The 18,706-nt window shown below is 38.1% G+C and overlaps 1 protein-coding gene across 4 annotated transcripts in view; it reads right to left on the bottom strand.

Annotated features, from left to right (window-relative positions):
• The window catches only part of RAD54B (RAD54 homolog B), a 118,166-nt gene that overhangs the window by 80,284 nt on the left and 19,176 nt on the right, over nt 1-18,706 (bottom strand). For all 4 annotated transcript variants that reach the window (XM_015474537.3, XM_015474538.3, XM_010812226.4 and 1 more), the window contains one exon: nt 13,143-13,311. In XM_015474537.3, coding sequence (XP_015330023.1) covers nt 13,143-13,311 — 169 coding nt within the window. The remainder of the gene's footprint in view (nt 1-13,142; nt 13,312-18,706) is intronic.

Raw genomic sequence — 18,706 nt, 5'->3', positions numbered from 1 at the left:
CTTCCCTGGAGGTCCAGTGGTTAAGACTCCACACTTCCACTGCAAGAGGCATGGGTTCAATCCCTGGTCAGGGAATGAAGATCCTGCATGCTACGTGGACAATAAACAAATAAATACTATTTTTTATAGTGCTGGCTACCACTTTATAACAAGCTATAAAAAGACAGAGTAGGCCACTTGGCAAATGCATCCACCTGGTACTCTCCTCGGAACACCTGACACACTATAAAAAGAAACAGAGTAGTCCATGGAGGGAAAAGAGGAATTTATCTGGCAGGTTCCCTCCTGTCTCCCATTCCTCAAAGACCAAGCTCACACCACTAGGAATAACCTCTACCACACTTGCAGACTGTGTCATCCAGCCTCCACAGGGGCACGGAGTGCCACCCTCGAGCTCTGTGGTGCAGTGCTTCATCCAAGATCGGAAGCGGAGAAGGAGTCAGTCCCTCGCAGAGTGTGGTTCATCACCTGCAAGGCAGCGGCCACTGTGAGGTACTGGCTCAGGTGAAGCCACAGGCTGGCCTCCAGAGGCAGGGCAAGGGAACACTCGGTCCAGGAGGCACACGGTGTCCAGAGACTCCGAGAAGGCATGTTTCACACCACAGGATGTGAGGAAGTTAAGACTTTTAAAAAATTCTTCCACACGGGGTTAAAAGCCAGGGTGAATCCGAGCCCTGAGAATCATTCTCAGTTATAGCATTTACATCTCATACTTCACCACTGTGCTTTGGGGATGACACCCTGAAATGCTAAGCCTCACAACAATCAAACCTGGGAATTCCCTGGCGGTTCAGTGGTTACCTCCGGCCCAGGGTTCAATACCTGGTCAGGGAACTAAGACGTCATAAGCCAGGTGGCATGGCCGCCCCCCCCCCCAAAAAAAAGACAATCAAAACCCAGGTTAACAGGGACCTTGAAAACCCTTACAGAACTGAAAGAAATCTAAGAAGGAAAAACTCGGCGCTCTCCTAAGCTTCTCCTTTACTTTCACACCCCTTCCAACACCCGCTGGATATTCTACAATTCAGCTCAATTCTGATGCTATCTACCTGGAGACAGCATCACATATCACAGGTTGGGGCTCAGTCCCACAAGACTGCTCCCACCCCACTTCAGATGCCCATCACAAGCCAGGTTTTCAGCCGTGCTTCTGACCAACCAGCTATAAACCAGGAGTTCCCACGACCCCTCCTCAGGTTCAATCAGTTTGCTAGAGCAGCTCACAGAACCTAGGAAAACAGCTTGCTTACTTTTATAAATTTATTATAAAAGCATATGATAAAAGATGAACATTCAGAGGGAAGAGATGTGTAGGCAAGGCGTAGTGGAAAAGCTTAGAGTGTCCATGCCCTCTCTGGGCACTGCCACTCTCTCAGCACCTCCATACGTTCACCAACCCCAAAGCCCTCCATACCCCATGAGTGCCTGCTAAGTCGCTTCAGTCGTGTCTGACTCTCTGCGACCCTATGGACTGTAGCCCGCCAGACTCCTCTGTTCATGGGATTATCCAGGCAAGAATACTGGAGTGGGTTGCCATGCCCTCCTTCAGGGGATCTTCCCAACCCAGGGATTGAATCCACCTCTTTTATGTCCCCTGCATTGGCAGGTGGGTTCTAAACCACTTGCGCCACCTGGGAGGCCCCATACCCCAAACTCTTGGGATTTTTATAGTGGTTTTATCATATTGCCATGATCAACCATCAGCTCCACTTCCAGTCCATCTCCCCTCTCTAGACAGTGGGAACAGGCTGAAAATTCCAAACTTCTAATCACAGCTTAGTCTTTCTGGTGACCAGCCCTCAACCAGGAGCCCACCCAGAATCACCTCAAAAGTGATAAAAACAAAAGACATCTCTATCTATCACCAGGAAATTCCAAGGGATTTAGGAACTCTGTGTCAGGAACTGAGGTCAAAGGCCAAACATTAGGAAAAAAAAAGATGCTCCTACTGCTCTTATCACTGAGGAAATTACAAGGGTTTTAGGAACTCTGTGCCAAGAACTGGGGGGTAGAGACCAGTACAGATATTTTCTATTATCTCACAGAGTCAAATTACAAAACATTACTCCAGCCATACTGTGTGAATCTCTATACAATCTAAATTTACACACATTTTCTTTAAAAAGCTCTCAGCCATCTATTAAGGAACATTGGCCAAGTCTTGTCTTTGGGGTAAGAAACTGTGAGCTAAAGGAGACTGCCCCAGAAGCTGGTTGGGAGGAGTCTAGCCTTCTGTTAAATTTGGTATACTAAAAATGTTGCTAAAGCTACTTGTCTTTAGACATTTTTTCATTTAATCATTTTTCAGTATAGTTAATATGGATGTTCCCCCAGCATGTAACTGCTAGGAAATGTGGGTGAGATACCTCCCACATCCTGGAAGGAGACAGAGAGTAGGAATCTGATAATTTTCAGAAGCTACTAAGGCTTCTTCTTCACTGTAGTACCCTAGATCGAAGATGAGGAAACCCAATGCACACAGGGAAGTAACTCAATATCAGCACAAAGTTAAGACACATTATTTAATGAGTATGAGTAGGGGCAATACATATGACATCAGATTGATGAGAAAAAAGGAAGTGTGTGGTGCCAAGAGGTGCCAGTATCTATCATTTAACATGAGGGGAACCAGTCTAAGAATGAAGTCAATCTTGTGGAGGACAGAAAAAGTAGAAAGAAACTGGGCTCATAATGACATCTTTTAAACTGCTACACCAGTCAATCCTGAAGCCTGTATTTTCTAGTTACATATGCTAATATTAATAAAATTCAAATTCACAGTCCAATATTTTTACCAATACTTGAACAAAGGGAGAATATATATGTATACCTATGTCTGATTCATGCTAAGGTTTGACAGAAAACAACAAAATTCTATAAAGCAATTATCCTTCAATTAAAAAAATAAATTTTTTGAAAAGCATATTAACTGATATAAAAAGTTTTTAATCTTTCTTTCCATTGTGTTTATCCTGTTTGCCTATTTCACATTGCTTAAATCACCACTTGTCCACACTTTATTTTTAAATGAGGATTCAAGTAAGAGGCAAGATGTAAACACAGTTCATTCTCTAAAAAGTAGAGGCTGAACACCATTATGATTTCAATTATTCCATACTAACTTTCCCAAAGCATAAAGCATATTGCCAGATTAATCTCTTGTTGTTTTGTTGTTATTCAGTCATGTCCGACTCGTTGCAACCCCATGGACTGCAGCACACCAGGCTCCTCTATCCTTCACTATATCCCAGAGTTTGCTCAAATTCATCTCCATTGATATCCCAGAGTTTGCTCAAATTCATGTCCATTGAGTCAGTGATGCTAAATAACCATCTCATCCTCTGCCACCCTCTCCTTTTGCCTTCAGTCTTTCCCAGCATCAGGGTCTTTTCCAATGAGTCTGCTCTTCGCATCAGGGGGCCAGAGTATTGCAGTTTCAGTTTAGCAACAGTCATTTCAATGAATATTCAAGATTGCTTTCCTTTAAGATTGACTGGTTTGATCTCCTTGCAGTCCAAGGAACTCTCAAGAGTCGTCTGCAGCACCACAATTTGAAAGTATCAATTCTTCAGTGCTCAGCCTTATTTATGGCCCATTCCCATGAGTGCCCATCTCTGGAAAAAAAGCAAGCAATTCTCTATATTCAGGAGAGAATTTGGTAATTCAGTCTCCTAGAGTCCTGGATAATAAGTAATTTCAAACAAGGCTCAAGATATTTGGAGGGATGCGTATAGGAGGGTCAGTATTCAAATAACTAGGATTGTTTTTTACTGGTCTGATTTCAGGTTAAAGTTGAACATACTCACTTCCAAGTCAGGAATTCAAAAGAATAGTCCCAGTATATAGGCTTCCTCAAACGCCATTCTTTATCCTGAGAACTACAGGCAAATATTTTGGGGAGAATTATTTTCACTAGTATTTTTAAAAGATGTAGGGATACACCTGTCGTCTTTTCCCTGTTTAGCAGATTGGGCTCCTGACATTGGTGAATAATCTGGACTGGGAAATAACTTAGAGACCTACTTATTCCATGATCCAAATCTTCATAAAAGAGCCTGAAAGGACACGAGATAGCCTCCTAAATTCTTAATATACTTTTCTTTGGTGAAAAAAAGAACATGATATCTCTGATTCCTTACAGTTATATTAAAAAGAGTCACTAAAGAGAAAAAAAAATTCACCACTTAATTGGTCACAAATTTAAAAAAAAACAAAACATCATAGTTCCCATTCAAATATCTTTTAAGGCTTAACTATAATATCAAAGTCTATTTGAAGACCACATAACAATACAATGAAAATGAATCCATAAAAAGCTGACATGATAGGTACTTAGAGATTGCTTTGAATATCAAAGGATGTCAGGCCTTTGGGAAGAGTTAAGAAACCCACAAATATTTTGCAAAAATGATCCTTTTTATGATGGTGCTGTCAATAAAAGCATATATAAAGAAGCCTTAAATGCCATAATTTTCATTTGATTTTGCTCAAATAACCATTTTTTCATATCCCTAACTCTCTTTTTCTATAACATTTACTACCAATTATGGTCCCTTTTTAATAGACTGCCTCCATACAAGTGAAATGAATTAATAAATAAATATATTTAGGTTAATGATGACCACTTATCTCACTATCAAAGAAGGTGCTGCAGCTATGGAAGAGTAAGGACTAGACTGAATCGTGTGGTGCTGAATTGGAGTATTGGTATGAAACCATGGTTTTTAATGGAGATTAAAAAATACAAATATATTAATAAATACATATCCTAACCCTGATCACAGAAGGGTTAAAAGGAGTAACACTGCAGTAATAATGAGCTTACTTAGTGCCCAGATCTTGGTTTTTAAATAGTATTTTCCATTAAAAAGGAATCAGGACCCTTGGCTAATTTCAATAACTGGGGCAAAGAAGATCTTACTGTGTCAGATAGTGCTCAAAAATTCATGGGGATTGTCAAAAAGATACAGAAGCCCTTGTAAAGAGGTTTCCATTGGTCAAATCTAAGGCAATCTGAGCATCACAATAAATAATAACAGATCACAACCCATTAAATAAAAATTTAAGAATCTGTAAAAATTAACAAGTAAATGAGAGGAGGAAAAGTTCTAGCTTAACCTCAAAATGCTAACTAATAAATACAGATGCAATAAGAAAATCACCTTTTAGCAACAATCAAAGCTAAAACTACTGGGTGAAAGTTTGATTAAATACAAGATTGCTGCTGCTGCTGCTAAGTCGCTTCAGTCGTGTCCGACTCTGTGCGACCCCATAGACGGCAGCCCACCAGGCTCCCCCATCCCTGGGATTCTCCAGGCAAGAACGCTGGAGTGGGTTGCCATTTCCTTCTCCAATGTGTGAAAGGGAAAAGTGAAAGTGAAGTCGCTGAGTCATGTCCGACTCTTAGCAACCCCATGGACTGCAGCCCACCAGGCTCCTCCCTCCGTGGGATTTTCCAGGCAAGAGTACTGGAGTGGGGTGCCATTGCTTCAGGTTACATGTGCTTTAATTTGCTTCCTGGGGGTCCTGGAGGCTGCTCTCCAGGCGGAGGCGCTAGGCTGGGCTCTCCTGCAGGGGGCCCCCATGCCAGCCCTGCAGACCCTCGGGAAGAGCTGTGTCCTCCTCCAGGCTGCCTGTGCCTCCACGAGCTCCTTGTAGGTGATCTTCTCCGCGAACGGCTGCGGCCTGAGCAGCTCCACCATGTTGGCCCGCTCCAGCACCTCCTTCTCCAACAGCTGCCTAGATATCTGCATAGTCTCAAAATATCTCCACATAGATAGTTTTTAAGTACAAAGGCAAAATTAATAATTTTACTGTGAAGAAACCCAGTAGACTTCAATATATTCAAATAATTAAACTTACTGTCACTAATAACAGGATAAATTGATACCATATCCCTCCTAATGATACAGTGTAAGAATTATTTCTGTGACAGTTCTGCCAAAAATGTATAGCCTAAATCTACTCATGAGAAAACACCAAACAAATGCAAATTGAAGAACACTACATAAATGACTGGCCTATAATTTTAAGAATATTAAAATACTGCACAGAAAACAAACAAAGACTAAGAAGTTGTTCAAGATTAAAGGAAACTAAAGAGACATGACAACTATATACAACATTCTTGGACTAGCAGAAAAAATGTTCCCATATTCATTTTTTTAAAGTTCCTACAGATTATCATGCTAAGTGAAGTAAGCCAGACAAACAAAATACTATATGGTATCACTTACACATGGAATCAAAAAAAAAAAAGACACAAATGAACTTACATACAAAACAGAAACAAATTCAGAGATGTAGAAAAGAAACTATGGCTACTGAAGAGGAAGGAAGGGGATAAATTACAAGGTTGGGATTAATATATACTCTAATACTATATATAAAATAGATAACCAATAAGGACCTACTGTCTAGCACAAGGTATATTCTATATAATAACCTATAATGGAAAAGAATCTGAAAAAGAATGTGTGTGTATACACACACACACACACACACACACACACATATAAAACCAAATCACCCTGCTATACAGCAGAAATTAACACAACACTGTAATCAACTGTACTTCAATTTTTTTTAATTTTAATTTATTTTTCCCATAAAGGGTATCATTGGGACAACTCACTCAAGTTGAGTGAGATCTGTGCATTAGATAATAATATTATATCAATGTTAATTTCCTAATTATGATGGTTGTACTTTTGTACTTTATAGAAACTTATCCTTATGTTCAGGAAATATTACATAATGCAGACTTTAGAATAATGAAGCACCATGTCAGCAGCTTATTCTCATCTGGTTCAGAAAAATTACACACACACACACACACACACACAAATGTTGTAAAGTGTGTGGAAATTCTTTGTACTATTCTTTGAATTTTTCTGTAAATTTGAAATAATCTCAAAATATAACATTAAGAAGTTTAAGTTAAAAAGTTCAAGAAAATATTTTAATGATTGTCAAGTATCAAAAATTGCAAGTATATACTTACATATAGATTTAGCATCACAGTAAATGACATACATTGTTTATACATTGATGGTGAGAATACAAACTTGTATTAGCCTCTGCAGAGGGCAATTCCTCAACATTATTCATCAAAATGATAAATGCACATACCTTGAGACCCTACTCCAAGATATCCTAAGAATATATCATCACATATGATTATATTATGTGGATATTCATTGTAGCTTTGTTATGATTATAATACGTGGATACTCATTGTAGCTTTGTTTGTAATAAGATACCAAACAATTTAAATATCCATTAATACAGAACTGGTTAAGTACAACTGGCAAATTCACACAATGGAATATTATGTTTTAAAAAGAATGAGGTAGCGGAGTTCCCTGGTGGCCCAGTGGTTAAGATTCTGGTCCCTCACTGCTCTGGCTAAGGTTCAACCCTTGGTCACAGAACGATGAGATCCCACAAGACAAACAGAGCAGCCAAAAAAAAAAAAAGATGAGGTAGTTCTAAATATACTCAAAAGATATTTCAAAAATAAGCATTTATAAATTAATTAAAACCAATAAAATTCGAAAATCACATTAACATGTTAGTGATATTTTACTGAAATTAAAATGCTAATCACAATATAAACATTGTACCAAAAGATACGGCACGAGTTCTTTCATGTCCAACAATCTTCTTCTCCAATACAACATGTGCATGTGTGTGTGTGTGCACACTCAGTCGTGTCAGACTCTTTGCAAACCCAAGACTCAATACTTTGACTATCCTTAATGTGAACAGAAAAAACTTCATTTGGTAGAACACCCCATTTTGTCTACCTCTGTTCTCATTTGCAGACATGAAATCCTGTATTAGTACTCAGTTTTATGGTGGCCATCCAAAAGATCCAACATATGCATACATACTTTTACTCATATCATTTAAAAGAAAACACAAAATTCTAAGTTTCTCTGAGAATTTATAAACCCCTGAAAACATGTCCAAACATCTCTAAGGACCTAAAACCTATCTGGAAAACACTTATCCCGCCAACTGAGAGAGATTTTTATCATTTCCTTTTCATATCCTTTATCGTCCCCTCTTCAATACCACTTTCCTTTCAACCTACGACACACTACCTTTAAAAAAAAACCAACCAAAAAGTCTCTCTGGTGCCCTGCTATCCCTCAAGATACCACTCCTTCCCTTCGAAACCACATTTCCGTATTGATTTACATACATTATTTACTTCATACACTGCCTCCATCTGCCTGTTTCCAGTCATCACATAGCCATTACAATACGGCTTTTGTTCCAAACACTTTCTGAAACTATACTCTCAAGTATTACCAAAACCTGCAAACTGTAATGTTCCAGCAGCTACTTCTTGACTTCTCTAAAGCACTTGAGAGCCAAAGGGCTTATCTAAGACTCAACTACAAGTTTTTCAAAATCCCTTCATTTAGTCATAAAATGTTTTTTAATTTATCCTGTTTGACTTACAACTCAAAAAGGACAAAGTTACTGCCTTTTTATGCCACAGTTTAGTGAAGGAAAATCAGATAAATATTAATAGATAAAATATAGTTGAACAACCTGAGGGAGAATTAATGGTCTCATCTTATACTTCATCACAATGAAAAGGAATCAGAAAGAATCAAAGATTTCTCTGTTTTTCTAAAGACTGTAAGAATAGCCATGAGAATCAGGAGGTCTAGGGCTCTCTATTAATTTCCAAGGACTGCTGCAACAAAGTATTAATACCACAAATGCTTAGAACAACAGAATTTATTGTCTCACTGTTTGGAGACCAGAAGTTCAAAATCAAGGTGTCAGGAGGGCCTGATGTAAGAGATAGATGGGCCCCAGGTTAGACATTTACAACTAGCCTCCTGTTTGCATTTCCTGGGACAGGAGATGGTGGGCTCCAGCTGAGGTGTTTACAATCAGCTTCCTGTTTGCCCTCCAAATCGGAAGAAACAACACAAACAGGATAAACGTGTTTGTCTCTTGGAAACACCTTAAGGCAACAGTCATGGCAAGGACAAAGAGGTGCAAAATTCTGTTTGAATAAAGGATTAAGATCTCTGCTCCCCCTCTTTTGGAACAAGGGATAGACAATACATGCACAGAAAGGCTCCCTGTGGGTCTAAAGTCAGGGGATGTCGCCAGGCTCTAATGTGTCTTGTTCCTCCAAGACGCCTTCACTTCGAGATCCATCTTGGCTGAGAGGCGCAAGCCACCCCAGGGGAAGGTCCCAGGGTGGGAAGGTCCCAGGGTAGGTCAGGTGTGGGAAAAGAAGCCAGACAATTGGCCTGACGGAAGACAAAGACCCAGAAGAACTGACAGACGTAAATGACTAGACCGCTTCTCTGTTGTGCTCCTCACTAGGGGGAACACCCGTCCCCTCTCTCCAGGGGTCCATCTCTGCCTTGCTTGTCTTAACTAAACAGTTTCTCTGTGTGCTCTCCCACTTGCTGTTGTGCTATGTCTCTAATAACAAACTCTGTACCTGCATTTACACTTTTTTGCCTCCGTGATAAATGAATTTCTCATTAGGGGCAAAGATCCAGGGAAAAACAGCTTCTAGCCCCTAGCCCTTGCTGTTTTGGTGGGTAGGATTCCTGGTTTTCATCCAGGCTATCCAGGTTCAATTCCCAGGCAGGTAATTAAGATATTGCTTCACACCACCACTCACTGCTGTCTCGCTGAGATCAGGCCATGTTTTCTCAGAAGATCTAGGAGAGAATCCTTCTGTGCCTCTTTCTGGCATCTAGTGATTGCCACCAATCCTTGGTGCTCCTAGGCTTGCAGCTTACTCTGATCTCTGCCTCCACTGTCAGAAAGTCTTTTCCTCTCTGTATCTCTCTGTCTCTCTTCATAACCAGCCACTGGAATAAGGGTCCACCCTAATCCAGTATGACCTCAACAGACTTGAAGAGACTTGAAGTGTCCAGTAAAGTTCAACAGAATGAAAATATACTTATTAGGGCTCTTTCAGTTAGTAAAGAAACCAAATATAAACTAGCTTAAGTAAAAATGGTTTTCCTGGTGAACTAGATATTAAATACTATGAATTATTGTTAACTCTGTTTGTACGTAATAGAAAAAGCAAGAGAGTTCCAGAAAAACATATATTTCTGCTTTATTGACTATGCCAAAGCCTTTGACTGTGTGGATCACAATAAACTGTGGAAAATTCTTCAAGAGATGGGAATACCAGACCACCTGATCTGCCTCTTGAGAAATCTGTATGCAGGTCAGGAAGCAACAGTTAGAACTGGACATGGAACAACAGACTGGTTCCAAATAGGAAAAGGAGTTCATCAAGGCTGTATATTGTCACCCTGTTTATTTAACTTACATGCAGAGTACATCATGAGAAACGCTGGACTGGAAGAAACACAAGCTGGAATCAAGACTGCTGGGAGATATATCAATAACCTCAGATATGCAGATGACATCACCCTTATGGCAGAAAGTGAAGAGGAACTCAAAAGCCTCTTGATGAAAGTGAAAGTGGAGAGTGAAAAAGTTGGCTTAAAGCTCAATATTCAGAAAATGAAGATCATGGCATCCAGTCCCACCACTTCATGGGAAATAGATGGGGAAACAGTGTCAGACTTTATTTTTCTGGGCTCCAAAATCACTGAAGATGGTGACTGCAGCCATGAAATTAAAAGATGCTTACTCCTTGGAAGGAAAGTTATGACCAACCTAGATAGCATATTCAAAAGCAGATACATTACTTTGCCAACAAAGGTTCGTCTAGTCAAGGCTATGGTTTTTCCTGTGGTCATGTATGGATGTGAGAGTTGGACTGTGAAGAAGGCTGAGCGCCGAAGAATTGATGCTTTTGAACTGTGGTGTTGGAGAAGACTCTTGAGAGTCCCTTGGACTGCAAGGAGATCCAACCAGACCATTCTGAAGGAGATCAGCCCTGGGATTTCTTTGGAAGGAATGATGCTAAGGCTGAAACTCCAGTACTTTGGCCACCTCATGCGAAGAGCTGACTTATTGGAAAAGACTCTGATGCTGGGAGGGATTGAGGGCAGGAGGAGAAGGGGACGACAGAGGATGAGATGGCTGGATGGCATCACCGACTCGATGGACGTGAGTCTGAGTGAACTCCGGGAGGTGGTGATAGACAGGGAGGCCTGGCGTGCTGCAATTCATGGGGTCGCAAAGAGTCGGACATGACTGAGTGACTGATCTGATCTGATCTGATAGGAGAGAGCATTTATTTTAAGACATACATGCTGAAGTATTTAGAGGTAAAATGGCATGAAAGCTGCAACATATTTTCAAAGAGTCCAAAAAAAAAAATTGCATACATAGGGGGGTGGGGAATACAGACAAATGAGATAAAATATTAGAAACTATTGAATTTTTGATGATAATTGGATTATTCTTTCAACTTCTCTGTATGTAGGAAACTTTTCAAAATAAAAAGCTAGTAGGAAATGAGGGTCTATTTTCACTAGGACATGCAGGCTTGTAACTGACTCCAAGGTGATTAGACCTAGAGTTAAAAGAATGTCAAAAGATGAATATATAGGTCTTTCACCTCCATACTTTTCTATATACAACATTCCTCTCCAGCAATCACCAAAGGAAGCATGATGTTTCTCACAATATTTTTTCCCCCAGTTAACCTCTGTCTCTAAATGAGAGGCAGGAGAGTATCAGGAGATTGGCACAGGTTCCCCAGTCCAGTCAATGTACTAAATCAGAGAAAGGATTAAGGGATTAAGGGCTGAGTAAATTAACTCCCACTTCAATTTATCTTAACTCTTAATTCCCTTCTCATATTTAGTAAGGAAGAGAATGAGAAACTATAGTAGAACACAAAAACAGCCCCAAATCAGTAACATTAAATGTATTATATTCTAGAGTCTAATATCATCCTTTGGAGAAGAGATTAGATACCATGATAGAAAAGAAACAGGTATAGATGGATCATTACCTGCCACAGGCTGACAGCACAGGAAAAAAAATCTGGGAAAATAGGATATTCACCTAACAAAGATGGGAGGAAGAAAAGAGAAAAGGAAGGAGATAAGGACACGACTGAGTGACTGAACTGAACTGAACTGAAGGAAAGTAATAAAAAAAGAGAGTAAATGAGTGAAACAGGGCAGAGGCTAAACTGCTATGCCCATGCCCGTGCCCAGAGCTGTCTCTAGGGATCTCACTAAATTGATACCAGCTCCAAAAGTCCTTCTCAACTTCATTCTAAAACTTGTTACAAATCTGAAGTTATGAGGAGCACATAAATGGTACTAAGGATCCTGGCCAGTTGGGAAAACACAGAAGACCCTCTGCGCCAACAAGAAATGAACCCATTCACGTGTAAAATTTATTAAATATCACAATTCTCAAAAAGTTCCTTCAAAAGGGTTTAGTTTAAGACACAGTGTTGATTTGCATTGGTATCTTAGGGAGAGAAGCTGCATTCTGTATATGACTAGTATATGTATATGACTAGTATATGAGGCTCTCTCCCTGAAACTCTTTTCAACCAAAAAATGAATAAAATGTAATTTAGAAAAATGTAATCTTAATGGTGTGCCTTTCAAAAGGCCAAATAAACATCCATGAACACTCCAGATAATTTTTTCAACTACCTGGAAAATATTAATCTCTTACAATGCAACAAGAACCATAATCATTATTTTAGTTCAATTCAGCAGCAGGGGAATTTGTTAAATGTTTGGTTTTCCTACAGTTATACACTTTCAAATCTAATTGATTTGAAGTTACTCCAATGTACTATAATGAATTAACAATTTTACTCATTTAAAGTTCACCTCTCCAATTTTAATGCTGATAATGCATTTAAGACTTTTTTTTTAATTAAATCTTTAAAAAAAAATCAAACCTTTAAACACAATTCATTTTGGTACTGGAAGTAAAGACCATTATTTGACCAATAAGTTTACGATGAATAACCTTAGACATATGCCTATTACAAAATACAAGATTTAGATGACATGGTTACTAATTCAATCATTAAAGATAAATTATGACCACAAAAAAATCTGAATTGCCAATGATCTAGCGGTGCTATTAATGTTTCAACTATTTTCAAATATAACATATTCATTATTGAATATAATCAATTTAAATAATATTGTAATAAGACTCATCAAGTATAACTTGTACAGTCTTACCTGTATGATGGAGGTCTAATGTTGTCTTTGTAGATGCTTCCAAACAATATTTTTCCCTGTAATTATCCCCATGATTAATTCCTTTAGCACATTCTTTAGTAGGCAAATTAAAATTGCATGTTCTGGGATCATTTTGTGGCTGGAGAAAATTATTCTTATTTGCAGCAACCTAAAAAAACAAAGTATGTATTTTATGCTGATATTAAACCTAATTTCCCATATTTTTACATAATAGATTTCCAATTTAAAATACTGAATATGAAGTACTAGTTTCTCATATCTAAATAGGGAATAGATATTTTAAAATAAACTAAAATTATAATTTTATTTTTTTAAAACTAGTTTTATTATGTTATAAAAGCTGCAAGCTGGTAAAGAATCCAACTGCAATGCACGAGACCTGGGTTCAACCCTTGGGTTGGGAAGATCCCCTGGAGAAGGGAAAGGCTATCCACTCCAGTATTCTGGCCTGGAGAATTCCATGGACTGTATAGTCCATGGGGTTGCAAAGAGTTGGAGGGGACTAAGTGACTTTCACTTTCACTTTTAAAAGCTGAAAGATACCACAGAATGAAAATTATGCTTACAATTATAGTGTATTTTAAGCAACAGATCAAATGAGGTTTTAAACAAGTCACAATGTGCCATTCTCAGTCAACTGCTTATTTTTCTTGCTAAATTTCTCAATATTAAAAGCAACACTTAAATATTGTTAATTTTTTACATGGCTAATGATATACTGCCACGGTACTGTTTTAACAGTACCTTATATTTTAGAGTCAAATACTAAAATATTTACAAATGAGAAGAGATTCCTGGAAGCTGTGTCAAAATAATGAGTTGGGAAAAAAGGGGGAGGGAGCTGGAAGGTAAAAATGAAGCAAGAGGGGTCACAAACTGACAACTGCCAAGGCTGGGTGATGTGTACATGGGGGTTCTTCATATACTCTTTCTCTATTTTTATTATGCATCAATTTTCTGTTGCTGCTGTAACAAATTACAACAAACTTAGTGGCTTAAAACAACACAAATGTATTGTCTTATAATTCTCTAAGTCTGAACTCTGACTTGGCTCTTCAAGAGGGTCTAAGACAGAACACATTTCCTTGGCTTTCCAAACTTCTAAAAGCTACCAACATGGCTCCACTTCACAGTCAGTGCCTCTGCATCTCTCTGCCCCTGCTTCCTTAATCACATCTCTTTCTCTAACTCTCATCTGTCTCCCTCTTCTACTTTTAAGGACCTTTGTGATTATATTAGGCCCACTTTGATGAGCCAGAATGACCACCCTCCCTCCCATCTCAAGGTCCTCAAACATTAATCACTTAGTCAAGAGTCCCTTTTGCCATGTGAGGTTAATACATTCACGGGTTTCCACGGATTAGGATATGGACGTTTTTAGAAGATCATTTTTCTGTCTACAAGAGTATGTTTGATGTCTTTTTTAAATAACAGCTCACAATAACAGACACAGCTGTCATAGCTCTATAAATATTCATTTTAACAAATTTCAGAGACATTAAAAAACCTATCTGATAAGATTTTAAAGTAAGTCATGGAAATAAATTAATGAGAGTCACAAATTTTATTTTTTGCAACATTTTGATATAATTTTAAGCTTATAGAAACATTCCAGAAATAATACAAGGAAGTCCCATGTACTCTTTACCCAAATTCACCATTTGTTTATATTCTGCTCCATTTACTTTCCCTCTATCTCTCCTGTGCATGTATGTGTATCACGTGTGTGTGTGTGTGTACATTTGAAAGTAAGCTGGAGACACTATGTTCCTTTACCTCTAAAAATGACAAAGTGTGTTTGCAAAGAGCAAAGACACTCTCTTACATAATCACAGTTAACTATCAAAATCAAAAATTTAACAATGGTAGTAAAATATTATCTAATCCACAGTCCACATTCAAATGGGGTCACTTACCCCAACAATGTCTTTTGACAGTTTTTTTCCCTGAGCAAGGATCCAATCCCAGATCACACAATACATTTAGTCAACAAGTTTCTTTAGTTTCATCTGAACAGTTCCTCACCTTTATTCATCTTTTGTGATTTCTGACACTTTGGAAGAATACAGGCCAACTATTTTATAGAATGTTCCCCTATTTGGATTGTGTGATGTTTCCTAATGATGAGCTTCAGATTACATATTTTGGAAGGAATATCATAGTTCACCATATTAAGGGCACAAAATATCAATCTGTCCATTACTGGAGGCAGCCATTTGATTAAAGTGGTGTCTACCAGGTATTCTCGCCAAGTTAGTATTTTTCTACTTGTCTTTACAGTATGTTGTAAGGAGATGCTTGAGTCTATTCAAGTATCCTATTTCCTGATGAAACATTCACCCATTAATCCGATGGGTTTTGGAACCCAATAATATTTTCCGACACCACCATCACCTTTATTTTTGTGATTTAGCATTTCACTCTGAGAAAGAGTTTACTACTTATTTAGTTATATTACTATGGATTCAGACTCCTATATTATTCAGTGGGTTATTATCCATTAGTACATTTATTTTGATGCTCGATTTGTTCCAGATTTTTATCAGACCACTCAAATAAAAGACCCCTGAAGTCACCAAACCAATACATTCTTGGTATGGATTAATTCAATGTAAGAAAAAATTTAAGGATGGAATAGACAAAGGGAACAGTAAAGTTGACTGCTAAGCCTAATATTTTTAGGTTTTACATGTTGCCTTACTTAAAGTAGCTGTAAGGTTTCAAAAATGCCTACTTCATTAGTATTTAAAGAAAACTATTTAGCTTCTTGATAATAATTATAAGAGGAAAGGAATAAATCAGTGGTTTTGGTTTCAAATTAGTCCTTAGAACCTCCATCAGAAAATAAACCTAAAGACAAGGGTGTCAAAATGATTCAATGGAGGAAAAAACGTCTTTTCAAAAAATGGTCCTGGAACACAATTAGATATCCACATGCAAAATGATACAATTGGATTCCTACCTGACACCATACATAAAAACCATTTCAAAATGGGTCATAGACTAAAATGGAAGAATTAAAACTATAAAACTCTTAGAAGAAAACACAGTAAATCTTCATGACCTTCTCATATACAACACTAAAATCACAAGTACTACCAACACCAAAAAAGAAAAACCCAGATAAACTGGACTTCATCAAAATTTAAAATGTTCGTGCTACAGACAAAACCATCAAGAAAGTGAAAGGTAATCAACAACAAGGTGAAAATATCTGCAAGTCATTTATCTGATAAGGCACCTATGTTTAGAACCTATACAGACTCTTACAACTCTGTAATAAAAAGCAAATAATCCAACTTAAAAAAACAGGATCTGAATAAACAATTTTCCAAAAAAGATATACAAATGGCCAATAAGCACATAGAAGAACGCTCAAAATTAGCCACCAAGGAAAAGTAAATCAAAACCCCTAGTCAGATACCACTTCATCCATCAGATCAGATCAGATCAGATCAGTCGCTCAGTCGTGTCCGACTCTTTGCGACCCCATGAATCGCAGCACGCCAGGCCTGCCTGTCCATCACCAACTCCCGGAGTTCACTGAGACTCATGTCCATCGAGTCAGCGATGCCATCTGGCCATTTCATCCTCTGTCGTCCCCTTCTCCTCCTGCCCCCAATCCCTCCCAGCATCAGAGTCTTTTCCAATGAGTCAACTCTTCGCATGAGGTGGCCAAAGTACCGGAATTTCAGCTTTAGCATCATTCCTTCCAAAGAAATCCCAGGGCTGATCTCCTTCAGAATGGACTGGTTGGATATCCTTGAAGTCCAAGGGACTCTCAAGAGTCTTCTCCAACACCACAGTTCAAAAACATCAATTCTTCAGCACTCAGCCTTCTTCATAGTCCAACTCTCACATCCATACATGACCACAGGAAAAACCATAGCCTTGACTAGATGAACCTTTGTGGGCAAAGTAATGTCTCTGCTTTTGAATATGCTATCTAGGTCGGTCATAACTTTCCTTCCAAGTATGGTTATAATCAAATAGCTAATAATAAGTGTCAATAAACACGTGGAGGACTGAAACCTCATACATTAATAATGGGAATGAAACAGTACAGCCACCATGGCATTAAAAGGTTAACCACAGAATTATTATATGACCCAGCAATTCCATCCTAAGAATGCACCCAAGAGAAATGAAAACATATGTCTATACAACAATTTACACATGAATATTCATCAGCATTATTCATAATACCTAATAAATTTTAAAAACAGAAACAACTCAAACATCCATCAACTGACAGATGGAATAATAAAATATGGTATATTAATGCAATGAAATATTACTCAGTGTGGTAAGCAGAATAATGCCTCCCAAAGATGTCCATACCCTAATTCCCAGAACCTGTGGAAATGTTACCTTATGTGGCAAAAGAGACTTTAAAGATGCAATTAAGGTTAAGGACCTTGAAATAGACTGTCCTGAGTTATCCAGGACGGCCCAATCTAACCAAATGAGTTCCGGTTTCAGAGAAGCAAAAAGATGTCAATAAAAGGAATCAAACTGCCACTACCAATTTTCAAAGAATTAAGAAGGGGGCCACCAGGATTGCAGTTGGCCCGTAGAAACTAGAAAAGGCAAAGGAAACACTCTTAAAACCTCCAGAAATAAATGCGACCCTGCCAACACATTGATCTTAGCCCTATGTGACCCACGTTGAGCTTCTGACTTACAGAACTATAAGATAATACATTTGCATTGTTTTAAGTCACTAAATTTCTGGTACTCTGTTACAGCAGCAATAGGAAACTAATACATTCAGCAATAAAAAGAAATAAATTACTGATACATGCCACAATCTGGACGAGCCTTGAAAAACACTATGAAACTGAAAACAGTGAGTCATAAAAGGCCACATGTTATATGACTCTATTTATACGAAATGTTCATAATAGATAAATACATAAAACAGAAAGTATATTAGTGATTACAAAGGGCTGAGGGATTTGGATGGGTTGATGTATGTGAAGTCTCTCTCTTTCTGGAATGATTAAAACGATCTGAAATTGATTTTGGTGATCATTGCACAACTCTGACCATATGAAATACAACTGAATTGTAGTAGGTAGATTACAGGTATGTGCATTTAATTTAAATAAAGTTGCTTTTTATAAAAAGAAACCATATTTAAAATGAAAAACTATGCTTACATAGTTTTCTCCTTACATTGTGGCCAGAATTCTAAAGCAGTGTTGGATAAAACAAACAGATGCAGACCAAAAAACAGAGTCAAGAATGAGTAGATATTTTCAACAACAAAAAGACAAAAAAACAGTTAAAAGCCTCAAAGGATGTGAAAAGACATTTCTCCACAGAAGATAAGCATATGGTCAATAAGCACATGAAAAAATGCTCAGAATTACTACTCATTAGGAAAATATAAATCAAGACCACAGTGGAATACCACTTCACAACAACAAGGATGACCATAATCAAAAAAACAGCAACAAAAACAAAATAACCATTGTTGCTAAGGATGTGGAGAAATTGGAACCCTCACACATCACTGGTGGGAATGTAAAATGGTTCGG

This window comes from Bos taurus, chromosome 14, assembly GCF_002263795.3.
Source record: "Bos taurus isolate L1 Dominette 01449 registration number 42190680 breed Hereford chromosome 14, ARS-UCD2.0, whole genome shotgun sequence".
Taxonomy (NCBI): domain Eukaryota; kingdom Metazoa; phylum Chordata; class Mammalia; order Artiodactyla; family Bovidae; genus Bos; species Bos taurus.
Note: the sequence above shows the minus strand (reverse complement) of the source record. Positions and strands in the feature narration are given on the sequence as shown.